At 37.1% G+C, this 12547-nt stretch overlaps 1 protein-coding gene across 2 annotated transcripts in view; it reads right to left on the bottom strand.

The window, feature by feature from the left end:
- The window catches only part of VAV3 (vav guanine nucleotide exchange factor 3), a 162577-nt gene that overhangs the window by 89227 nt on the left and 60803 nt on the right, over positions 1-12547 (bottom strand). For both annotated transcript variants that reach the window (XM_032192464.1, XM_032192465.1), the window contains exons 5-10: positions 12179-12287; positions 8026-8118; positions 7853-7921; positions 4525-4628; positions 2262-2361; positions 780-875 (exon numbers count right to left, since the gene is read on the bottom strand). In XM_032192464.1, the coding sequence (XP_032048355.1) occupies positions 780-875; positions 2262-2361; positions 4525-4628; positions 7853-7921; positions 8026-8118; positions 12179-12287 (571 nt within the window). The remainder of the gene's footprint in view (positions 1-779; positions 876-2261; positions 2362-4524; positions 4629-7852; positions 7922-8025; positions 8119-12178; positions 12288-12547) is intronic.

Genomic DNA, 12547 nt, shown 5'->3' with positions numbered 1-12547 from the left:
AGAGCTAAGTTTTTTAAAAAGCAGTTTTACCATTCATTTTGTTCCAACTTGCTGTTGATCTAAACATTGATGACTTAGAAATATTTCAAAAATTTAATATACAAAATGTATGTTGCTCCACAGAGTCAAAATTATGCTTCACATGCAAGTAGTAGATCTTTTTAAAAGGACATTTTACAAGCATCAGCAGGGTTGACAGTCTAATATAGTAATATATTTCTTTGCAGCTGAACTAATGAGTCTCCTGGCACAGCTATCAAATTAAATTTATAAGACTCTCCACCCTTATTACAGGACTAACTGTGAAAGCTAACGCTTTGTGGGTTATAACAACAAGCATTTCAAAATAAATATGGCTTTATTGTAATTTATGACAGCAAAGAAGCATCTTAAAAGTATGCTGTAAGTATGGTTTCAGCTTCCTTTTTAGGGATAATGGTCCACATTTAAAAGCACAATGATTATAGTTTGGTGCTACTAACCATTTTAAACATACCAAGAATGAAAGGTTCAGATACTAGGGAAACAATTCTGGTGTATTCATCTTTCCCAGATGTGCTTCAGCTCTGAAGAACAATCTCCATAAGGAAATCTGCACTTGACTGGATTTTATTTCATAGCAAATAAGCCTCGGATCTACGGAAATGTCAGCCACCTCCCCTGGATAAAGGTTTTTAGCTCTCATTCTTATAAACCACTGATCATAAACAAATCACTGTTTTGTTCTCAGTCCCTTAAAACTCAAAAAAATATATATACATATGTTTACATACACATACCTGGAGCAGTAGGTGATATTTCAGTACTCTTTGCATTGGAACCACTAAAAGATCCCGCAACGTAAATTTCCCATTATTGGCCCTCTTGGAACATTCCTAGTTCAAAGCACATTAACAGATTAAAGATTTGAGTTATATCAACTCCATATACATTTATTTATATGTATATAGATGATAAATAACATGTATTCAAATGACATATATAGTAATTCCAAGTGATACACTGGCCAACCAACTGTAGTAAACTTGAAATAAAGAACATCAACATACTGGAATAGTTGATATGGCAATAAAAGCTAAACTAAGAAATACTGTGTCTATGCATTTGTTCTTAGGTATTTCAAGAACATGAGAAAGGCTATGGAATAAACATCGTGACAGAAATTAAGCATTCAATTGAACTAAAAAAAGACATTGCTTATCAGCACAGCAAAGCAGGCAAGCACTGCATCCATCTTCAAAAAAGCAAAAGAGAATTTTAGAAGCTACAGGCCAGCCAGCCTCCCTTCAGGCCTCAAAAAGTTATGGATCAAGTGCTCTTGGAAGCCATTTCTAGGCACACAAAGAAGAAAGTACCTGGGAACATCCAGCACCAACCTGCTACAGGTAAGTCAACACTTGATCTACCTCATAGCTTTCTGTGATGAAATGGCTACAGCTGTGAGTGGATGGGGAGAGTCTACCTCAACTTTTCCAAGGCTTTTAGCATCATCTCCCAAAGCACCCTAATATATCCAAGCTGGTGTGTTATGGTTCGGATGAACCAACTACTACATGCATGGAAAAACTAGCAAGATTATGAGGCTCGACGAGCCCACACAACCTGGGGGACAGCTGCAAGTACAGCTCCTTGAGCCTCTGTCCTGGAATCGCTCCCAGTTAATATCTTTAGCAATGATGTGAAAGAGGACAGGGAGGATATCCACAACACGTCCACAGATAACACCAGATTGGAGGTGCAGGTGATGCTCCTCAGGACACGCCCAACAGGAATCTCATGATGCCAACAAGAAAAAAGTAGTGTCCTGCACCTGGGACACACCAGCCAAGGACACATCAACCCTAAGGGCTGGCCAGTAGCCCTGCTGGCAAGGACGTGATGTTCTTGGTAGGTAGCAAGCCCTGCGATGCTGTGGGACTGGGGCTTATTTGGCCTGGAGGTCCCTCCCACCTTGAGCCTTCCTGTGATTCTATGTTCTCAGCAGAGATATCACAAACAGAAGGTTACTGTTTCCTGAAAAGCATCCTAACCCTACTGCTGTCGGGGCAAAACACGTTCACTTCTTCTTTTCAGGATGCCAGACTCTGCATAGCTAACGCATTCATTTGATCAGAGACTCCAGGAAATGAAAAGAGAAGAGAAAAGCACACACTCACGTATCAGTCTAGCCAGTTTTAATTAACACGGTTTTTGACTTGGATGAAAGCAGAGCATATTCATCAAAACATGTGTAATACATACACACAAGAAAATACTGATACCTCTAACTTCAGTTTAACATCTTCTTTTGTCTTCGAGATGTTGTCTAAGCATGATATGGCTATCTCCACTTGACTGCAGTACTGTCCATAAATAACCAATCTAAACCAAAGCAGGAGATAAAGAATAAAGGGAACGTTTGTTATTTAAGGACAAGCCTTGACCATTTTTCACAAATTGGTAACAAACCACCTTTCAATGGAAACAGTGCCTAAATATGCAAGAATCAGGTTTAGCTAGATTTCAATGGGCAACTTGAACATAAGGACAAATACGCAGAAAAAAATAAAATTTTAAGCTAACTTCAAAATACTGTAAAATCATAGCAATTTCCTTTAACTTTCACAAGTGGCTGTTGTGATAAACGCAGGACTCATTACAGGACCAACAGTCTGTATGTACAAAACTGTAGATTTCCAAGACTGTAGCTAACAAATTTTGTTAGAGGCTCAACAGGATTAATTGAATCTTCCCTTAAAAGAATCTAAAGGTTACTCAAACTGCACCATCTCCAACAGTTTCCACCAGGTAACACATCCTGTGAACCTTCTGATCCAAGTAACAGTTCATGTAAGTTCAAGACATATTCAGTAGTTGTCAACAGCACTTGTACTTCTCAAAAGAGCCTGTTTTTATTACAGAAGTTTCTTGCCCCTGCTTGAAGTGTTTCTGCTAGTCTCCCCGCAGACTGCTATTTCCTTTCACTTTTTCCATGTTTCTTCAGGTGGTTGTTCCTGTATACTTCATTTTTGGGGGATTCCCATGACTTTCCACTGGCATCTCCTAAATTTCTTTTTCCCCGATGTAATCTTTACCATTCATCTTTTGTTCTTGCTACAGAACTAGAACAACGACACTGATGTAACACCACTTCTGGTTACTTTTAGTAACTATGTGGTAAGACACCAGGCCTACCTCCAACTGCTTCCCTTTTGCAAAATAAATATGAGCTTGAGGTTTCTTCTTGGTGTCCTTTGTTCCCCTTTTAGCACACATCTCACAGCTGCTTTTCAAAAATAAGCATTTTCCAGAACAACTCCTTGTTCCCTAATACCCTCCTACTGCAGCTGAAAGTCTAACAGCCTGGGAAATAACTACATGTATGTCCTGCTCTGACACAAAAGCTGAGATACAGAGCCTCCAAAGGCCAGATTGTTTATGTGCAGCCTAGGACACCCTCCTTCCTCAGAAAACAACTCTCCTGTCTAGCGTTTTCCAGATGATGCTGCCCAGTTCTTCACAAGCTCATTATTATTCCAACAGCTCTTCTTCCCCATCACCCTCAAGCAAGTCCAATTAGCTCCCACTGGTCTTTTGCACTCTGGTCCCAGAAGAAACTCATTTTTAACCATAACCCAAGGGTTACTTCACAGTAAACCAGCACTATAGCTCGCAGTACAGCTTTTCAGCTAAGTATTACAGGCATACCACTTCATCATACAGCCCAACAGCTGTTCAGCACTGGCAAAAAAAAGAATTGAAAAAGTGGGTAAAAAAAATGATAACTACCCTACAGGGCACGGCACGCTCCCACGGCTATCTTATCAGTCTGACTGTTTTTCACAGTTTTAAGGTAAAGCACATCTACTTTACCATCACACATTTGACTGCAGGTCACAGTAAGACCCTAGTCTCTTCTCTCCTTTCACACCTGCCTCATCTTCTTTCAAGTTACCACCTCTTCTGTTTTCTTTAACCTGAAATGGCTTTAATATACATTTTCATTTTATTTTGCCCATTTTATAACATTTTACCTGTTAAACAATACAGGTGCATGCTATAAAATATCTAGGGTTATTTGCATGGGGAAAAAAGCACTGTGCAACAAGTCAACCCGACCATCAATCTGACCTACCGAGTCCCACCACTGAACAACATCATTTAGTGCCACATCCACACGTCTCTAATATCTCCAGGGATGGGAACTCCCCCACTTCCCTGGGCAGCCCATTCCAATGCCTGACCACCCTTCTCCATCAATAAATTCTTCATGTTCAATCTAAATCTCCGCTGGCACAACTTGAGAGGGTAAGTATGTCATTTGACATAATGGTCAAAACTGCGTGTAAAAAGAAAAAAAGGAAAGCTCATTGAGCAATAAGTTACATTTTGACTTCAGGACTAACACAAAATACTAGCTTGGTAAGTATCCCAGATATTTAATTCAATTCTGTTTTAGAAACATTCAAATAAAAATATAGTAAAATGCTTTAATGGATTAGACACTGATTATCACAGTTAGTAAGATTAGTGCATAATCCTTACCTTTCCTTGTAGTTAATAAAAATTTGATACAGGTTCTGGTCATTTTTGTTAATAATAGCATCATTGATGTCCTGTGTTAGACTCCTGTGAATTTTCACCAAATCCTTAAAAACAACGAGGAGAAAAATGTATTTTAAAAAATAGAACAACTAAAGCTTTGAATATAAAAATAAATGGCTTTGTGTTAGATCCATTAATTGAATAAATTGGTAAACAGATCATTTGAGATTAGAACCTAATTTCAAGGTTTGCCACATCTTCCATATAGGGAAACTAGAAAAACTCAACTCCAAGAACTACCTATTAAAGACTAATTTATTCTAGCTTGGAACATGCACTGTTAATTCATCTTCATTTTATAATGATAATTTTAAAATTAAGCAAGTCAAGTAAATGCTTTAGTGACAAGATAAAGTAATGATTCATGTCCCTGAGCTGTGAAAAATTAGTTTTGTACATTACATTGGTCAATTAGTGATGTTCTAATGCTAAGTTAACTGCAATCATAATGAGTTTCCCAATACAGCAAGTAACTAATGGCTGAGAGAAAGGCAAGAACACTGCAAAAAATTTTCTCCCTAAGCACGGTAGAAGAGTTCACTATCATAAAAATCTGTATGCTACTGTAGATTACATCATCCTTAATACTATGTGGATACTGTCAGAGAAGTCACAAGAAAGAAAGTCAAAACAGGTTAAGAAGTTCTGAAATCAGAATAATTAAGTGGCATGAAAGCCAATGCAATTAAAAATAAAGGAGGATTAAAAAAAAACTAAAAACAGTTAATGCAGTAAATGATACATAACAAGAACACACAACAGTGAGTTCTGAATAAAGTGAAAGCATTTCACTTCACACTGATGTCAACTGTGAGTACGTATAAGGTCAATCACAACATCACAGTTGAGGTAGCAGAAACTAAAAACCAATCACATTCAGTTGCCAGCAATTGTACAGCCGTATCCCTCATAACCTTACGTTGCAGCATACAAAAATGTTATCACAGAAACGCTTCCAGACGAATATATTACAACAGCACATTTTTTCAGGAGTGCACAGGGACTCAGCTAAGCAATGGCCATGAAATATAAATGTTAGAAGCTCAAAGACGTTTTGTTCCTATATCTACACTGAAAATATTTAACTTTTAAAATTAAACCAATGTTAACATCATTAGAAGTTAATGAAAGCATCAGTACTTCAGTATGTTATAAATACTTCCCTCTCTCTCCCTCGGTAAGTCTGCATATGTCTCAATTCAAATTCATGCAGAGACATATATATAAATGCTTCTATTACAGAGAGATGGATATGCACAGGTAACGCACAAGTACAGAGCTGTACACACGTTTTATAGGACAAATCTTCCAATTCTGAGCCCTGATGAAAGGCACTCACTTTAGAGCAGTGAGTTTTGGTGGTTTTGTTTTTATCCTTAAAAATAAAGTACCTTTTGACACCAGCAGATAATTTTATCCAGCAAGCATCTCTCACAGTCTATATAAGGAACACAGCACCACGCTAAAGTACCAATCCTTAATTTGAAGGTTGTAAGGTGCAACCTTTAAACAGAAGCAAATCCGTCCTGTTCTGAGACCACCACCTCTGCTCTCCACATCACAGTTTGCTGTAGAGCTCTGTAACAGCTATTTTTACTCTAAAACAAGCTTCCACTGCCCTCCAGCCTTCCTGCTGAGGAACTGCTGCAGAGATAAGGTCTGAGCACAGAAAGCACTCGCACGTGGTTTTGGCTTAGGCAAGCCCTACATTTAAGGTTGTTAGGTGCCTATGAAATGTTACTGGAGTTAGAAATAACCACGGTCTTGTAAGAGCAGAATACTTAATCATGATAATGAAAAGTAAAACAACCTGAATACAGCCATTTACATCTTCCTAATTTCATATGAACAGCTTTTGACCTTTTTCCTCCTCTCATCTGATTCCCTGACACTTCTTTAAGGAGCAGCGAGTAGGCTGACCTTTCGGTGTGTGTGTGCAATGCATAAGCCCCCTTTTTTTTTTTTTTTTTTTTTACATCCCAGTGCGTTGCAGCATATCACATTGGCTAGCTTTGTGGCTTTCTGAAGCCTTAGCAAAGAGATTTACAAGAAGTTAGGTAGGCTGCAACAGGGCTTCATTTACAATAAATAGGAAAAAACATTAGCGTAGGATGGAATGTCAATTTGGTTTTGAAAGCAAAGGGTTCTCTAAAGGCAGCTGACTGACATACTCCAAGAAAACAAGTAGGTTACTAATAGCCATGGCAGTATTTTGGACTAGCATTAAAAGAGGAGGAATTTTTAGCAGTTCAGGTTTGTGGCAGAAACTTTAACACAGGAACAAATACAGCAAGATGTCAGCTACCATCCTGTAATTCATCAGTTTAACAACTGTCATAATTTAGCTGCTGTCAGGTTGATGTTAGCACAGCAATTAAAAACATTTTTGCAGTCCGGATTCCACTGAATAAAAATCCCCAGCACCCCCTCCCACATCCCAGCGAGGCTGCAGGATATGCCAGAGACAGCCAACACAAAGATGATCTTTTACAGGCGATAAAGGTTTGATGTGGTCTGTGGGCCTCACTTTGGGGATCCTTCCTTTACAGTCTGCCTCATAAAAGAACAGTCCTTTCATTTGTCTGTGTTAAGAGAAGCTTCAGACCGTGTCTGATGTCTTCCTTTCAAGTCAGATAAAGGAAAGATATCTGCTGGATACTTATATGAACTATAAAAAAGGTATGTAAAAATTGTCACACTATTGTGAGTAGGCCAGAAATAAGTGGGACAAAGTAATAATCACAGGAAACCTTTCAGATTTCAGTCAAGATATCTCCTATATACTTCACAGAGGATTTGCTTATCCTGTCCAGTTCCAGATTCAGAATCCAGAATTAAGTTATCTTAACTTTAAAACAGCTTCAATGATGACAGATCCAGGCTAGGTACAAGGATTTGCAGAGTACCTACAGAAATCCTATTGAAAGTACTCTGCAACATCCGGTGGTAGGCAATCTAATAGTCAAAGCTTCGTACAGTCACAAAAATACTGGCATGTTTTAGAAGTCAACCCATCTTCTATAAATTATCCTCTACAAGACAAAAATACTGCAACTTTTAACCACTCGCTATCGGGTACTATATTACTGTTCTCTTGGCCTATTCTGTGAAACAGGGAAAAATATTTTGCATATGCTTTTTTAAGTAACCTAATAGCTACAAAATGTATTTTGCACTGTTTCAAATAATCAGTTTATGCCGTAACATGTAACACTAACGTGATCAGATAAGCATCTTATAACTCTTCTTTAAATGTGTAATTACTCACAGGAATGTTGATGAAAACAGTATCAAACTCTGATGCTGACAGAAACCTTTTCAATGGCACCATGAAAAACTGCAAGGGAAAAACATACATACACACATTGGCTATGTTGTTACATATTCTAGAATGCTATAGAAACACATATGCAACGATACCGCAAGTTAGTAGTATCTTACTTTCTCTATTGATTCCAGAGTTTCCGTGTATTTCTCTTCAGTTTGTTTTATTTCAGCGAGACAACAGCTTCTTATATCATTTTCAGTGTATTTCTGCAATTACAATGAAGTCAAATACTTACAAATACAAGTCGAATACATTAACAGGCACCTAATGGATAACAAATGTATTTATTTGTTTAAAATTAAGCAATTAGGATAACTGCTTCCTGAAATTTTCTGAGTACTGCAGCCTCCAAAGATGATAGTAATAACCAAGAATATTTTAATGTTCAATTAGCTGATGACTTGAAGAGTTTTACTAAAATTCCACATCAAAGGAATATTATGAAAAGTTAATGTTTAGACAGAGAGCTCAGCTGTCTGCATATACTTCAGAAATTGAAACGTAAGGTCGCATTTAACTTACATCCAGACTAAGAAATCTTATTTAAAATATTGAGCAGTTAGTAGTTCTTTTAAACTTAATGGGACTAACTCCTGTAAGTAACTTTACATTATAGAAATGTTCAGGGTAATCCCTGCGCTCATTTACAGTTTTTCCCTTTTAGTTTTCAAGGGGAGCTTTCTCTTCAGACACAATGTGAGCGTGCCTTCAAACCAGGAAATAGAGACCTCTAAGTCCAGCTCTTGCATGTCTATGTGCTTGTCTTGAATGAGACTGGGATTTTTCTGTGTAAATCAGACTGATAGGAAATTCAAGTAATTACCAGCACAGGATACCATAAAAGTAGTTTACAAGCATTCTTACTGAAGTTCAGATTTACAGCAATACAGCTTCAGTAACTTGTAAATCTCATTTCCAGTAAAAAAATTAGATATCTTGAAGCAGGTATGGAAGCATTCATGTCACGCAAGCCTTAAAAATACCTGGAGACAAACAGGTCTGCCTCGAGACCTGACACAGCACAGACCTGACCTGTCTCAGAAGTAATAATTGAACCAAAATGTTTTCTCAAAAAAAAAAAGAAAAGAAAAAGCAATGGCATAACAAGTAATAGCAATGTGACATCCTTCCTGAAGCCTAACTACCAGTTACAACATCCTTCCAAGCTGCAAGAAAGCAGGTGCCTTTCTTACCTTTTCTCACCCTGTGTAGGGAGGGGAATCCACACCCTACATAGAAGAGACCTGAAGACCTGCTATTACTCACGCACAAAGGAAGTCAGAAAGAATTTAACAATTTAATATTACAGTCCTTTCCACTCCAAAAGAAGACTTTCAACATTTGAGCAAATGACTTTCTCTTCCAGCAATGGCAAAACTTCTGGACTATGAAATAATAAAAATTATCTCTTAAAATGGCCAAGAGCTATAGTCCTTTCACTCCCTCTCTGCACTGTCAGCCAATTTGAGCACATCATGGCAAATAGCTAAACACTATTAAACTGCCCATCAACCCCACACAGCTCGCCTGATATTTGGCTACCAATGAAGAGAAGGAAATATATGTTAGCTCCATACCAATTATCGAGTCATACAGGCACATGAAGTTTCGTCTGGTAATTCTTGCTATTCCATTTGCTATTTTGACTTGTCTCCTTTACCCTTCTGGGTTTGTCTCTGTGACTCTACAAGTAACTCCTGCAACTTGAACATGCTCCTCGCTCTACCAGGTGCCGTGTTCTCTCTCAAATTAATCTTTGAAACTGAACTGTTGCAGTTATCAGTTTTCCCACACCAAACAAGTGCTGTCCTTATTGGATGGATATAGAAATAACCATTTTGTACAAAATAAAAAAGCAGTCCATCATTACTACCAGAAACATACTTTGTGAGCATTCTCTGATTAACCACATCTCAAAAGCTATCGTTTATTCCCAAATTCTTTGTTAAGGCAAGGGGGGAGGTATTGTCCCAGTTACACAATCTCAATCAAGTTCTGGAACTTGACACTACCAAGGCTTCCAGTTATTTCTCACCTTCACCCTTGCAGTATTTGCATCAATACAAAATTCATTATACCCAAAAGGAGCATACATCCATTTGCAAAACGTGGGTATTTGTTGTTCAACAACTCACATGAGAAATGCAAACAAAATCCTAGGATTCCACTTAAAAGGACTGACTTTGGTTCAGACCTAACCTGAACAGGTCATCCCCATATGTACTTGTGGCAGAAATTAACACACCAATTTTCTATTCACACCACAAACTTCTCGAATTTGAATGTAGTAAATCAAAGGTGAAAGGAAAAAATTGTGCTAACAGCAGTACAAGTGAAAGGCAAAAAATGCCTTTGAAGGTCATTTACTGCTAAAGAAAATATAAGGAACAGTTTGCTTTGGAAGATAACAGTGATAAATCAAGGATGAGGGAGATGCAGAGCATTTTGGCTGCTATTATGGACTTGTAAAAGTTTGGGGTTATTCTAAAGATGTACTTGAAGACTGTCCTGTGCTTATCTTTTTCATATGCAAGAAATTCTAGTATAGGATTCAAATGAATGAACTGCTCTAAATCATGTTAGCATGCAGTACATTTAAAAACCTGAGATGAAGTTATCACAGACCAGAAATAATTACCACACTCGAGAAAGCTGCCAGAGCAAAGCAATTTTAACATCTCCATTCCTCATATGTTGTGCAAAAATATTTAGCTGTACCATGTTTTCATTTTTTATCTACTTCCTATTAGAAACAAATACAAGTCTGTTCAATCGGAAGTATCTAGGCTAAGATGCAACCCAATTAGAGCATGAAAGTTCTGATTTCTATATAACAATTTGCTAGAAACACAGATAGGCAAGAGTAACATTTGTCACAGGGGAGAAAGAATCCAAGTGTACAAACTGCCAACTGTCAGACATGACCAACTGTAGAAAAAACCCACACCCACTACACAAAATCCAAATCTTACTGCCATCGAGCTTCAGTATAAAATAAAAACAACATCATAGTAAACATTTCCTGCAATTCAAACACTTCTCTAAAACATCGTACTTGCAAGTGAATGCGACTTCATTAGATCCATTTTTTTTCAGCTCTATTTTTATTTGGCTTTCATTGAAAAGCCTCAAATTTTGCAATTAAATAGAATTCAGCAAAACGTGAAAAACTAACACGTTTCCCTTATCCTTGATTTATGTTCAGTAGTTGAAGGATACTGTATTAGCACAAAAACAGACTTGAAAACATTTTATACTCAAAACTATCCTATTATTACAATAGAGATGAAAACAAGCCAGTGCTCTTCCCAAACTTGTTTTTGTTTTGTTTTTAAAACAGATAGCAGTAACTGTAAAAGCACAAAATCCAAATTGCATTAGCCATCTTCTATACTTGTATTGAAAGGATACACAAAGAGGAAAAAAAAAAAAAAAAGTAAGATCTTGAGAATTTTTCACTTCTTCAGGTAACTATATTAAAGAAAAGCTATTTGGAAAACCAAAAGCAAGCTTCCAATATAAGGAAACATGAAGCAGAGTATGAAGGAGAAAGAAAAAGATCTGAAGTACTGTAAAAAGCACATATTGCCATGGACACAGACTAACATTTCCCAGATCAGAAAGAAGAAAGTACATCTCTGAGGAAGGGCAGACAACAGCATTAGAGCTTCCCTCAATTAGGGCGTACATTTCATTGCTCAAGTTTAGATTTTTTTATTATTTTTTTTTTATGACAGTCTGGAAAACAAAGAAGCTACCATTCCCAGTAAAGCCAATCTGATTATCAACAAAAGCATGTGGTTGAATAAACATTTCATGCTGGTATGAAACAATTACCAGTTGTCATTTTTTAAGATTAGTCATCCGAATCACGGCTGAAACAACAGTGTTTCACGCCATCATATCTTTTTTTTTTTTTTTTTTTAAAGTAAAACACTTTAAAGACACTTAAAGAAGTAAGCAGTTAATGTAACTGGTCTTAATTGAAGTATCTGGTAAATCTTACTATTCATAACGGCAATCTTACAATAAGTCACTTCCAGTAAGAAGTTACATTTCTTTCAAAAAATTGCCATAGTTACTGTTCAGGCCTTTGCAAAAAGAGACTGCAATGTAGGAGATAATGCACTGCACATTACAGCTCCATATACAGCTAAGCATGAGCAAAGTTTCAGTAAAACTAGCTATGAAGAGGTAATTTCACACGTCAAACTTAAAAAAATAAAACTACTGTTGTTCAAAATAGCTAGGAATTTGAAAACATACAGGTTGTTGTGCTGCTTCATCTTTCATTAGGTCTTCATAAACCTCTCCGCCTTCATCTTCTCCATAGACACAGTCGTACAGCTCCTCATCTTCATCAACACCCGTTTCACTGAAAAAGAAAATAATTTGAAAAAGGAAAAGCAGCTGTGCAGCACAGGCTAATTACCATGTCAGCTCTGCAAGGGAACATTTCTTATAGGAAAATTTCTACAGTAAACAGATTAATTAATAAAATTATCTAATGAAAAGAATCCATTACAATAAATTAAGTCCATTAATTGTCTTTTCTCAATGCATTTAAAATATGATTGTATGAAATCAACACAACACTGAAGACTGAATCAATTTATAACTGCACAGAAGCTCAAC

The sequence above is a fragment of the Aythya fuligula genome, chromosome 8, assembly GCF_009819795.1.
Source record: "Aythya fuligula isolate bAytFul2 chromosome 8, bAytFul2.pri, whole genome shotgun sequence".
NCBI classification, from domain to species: Eukaryota; Metazoa; Chordata; class Aves; order Anseriformes; family Anatidae; genus Aythya; species Aythya fuligula.
Note: the sequence above shows the minus strand (reverse complement) of the source record. Positions and strands in the feature narration are given on the sequence as shown.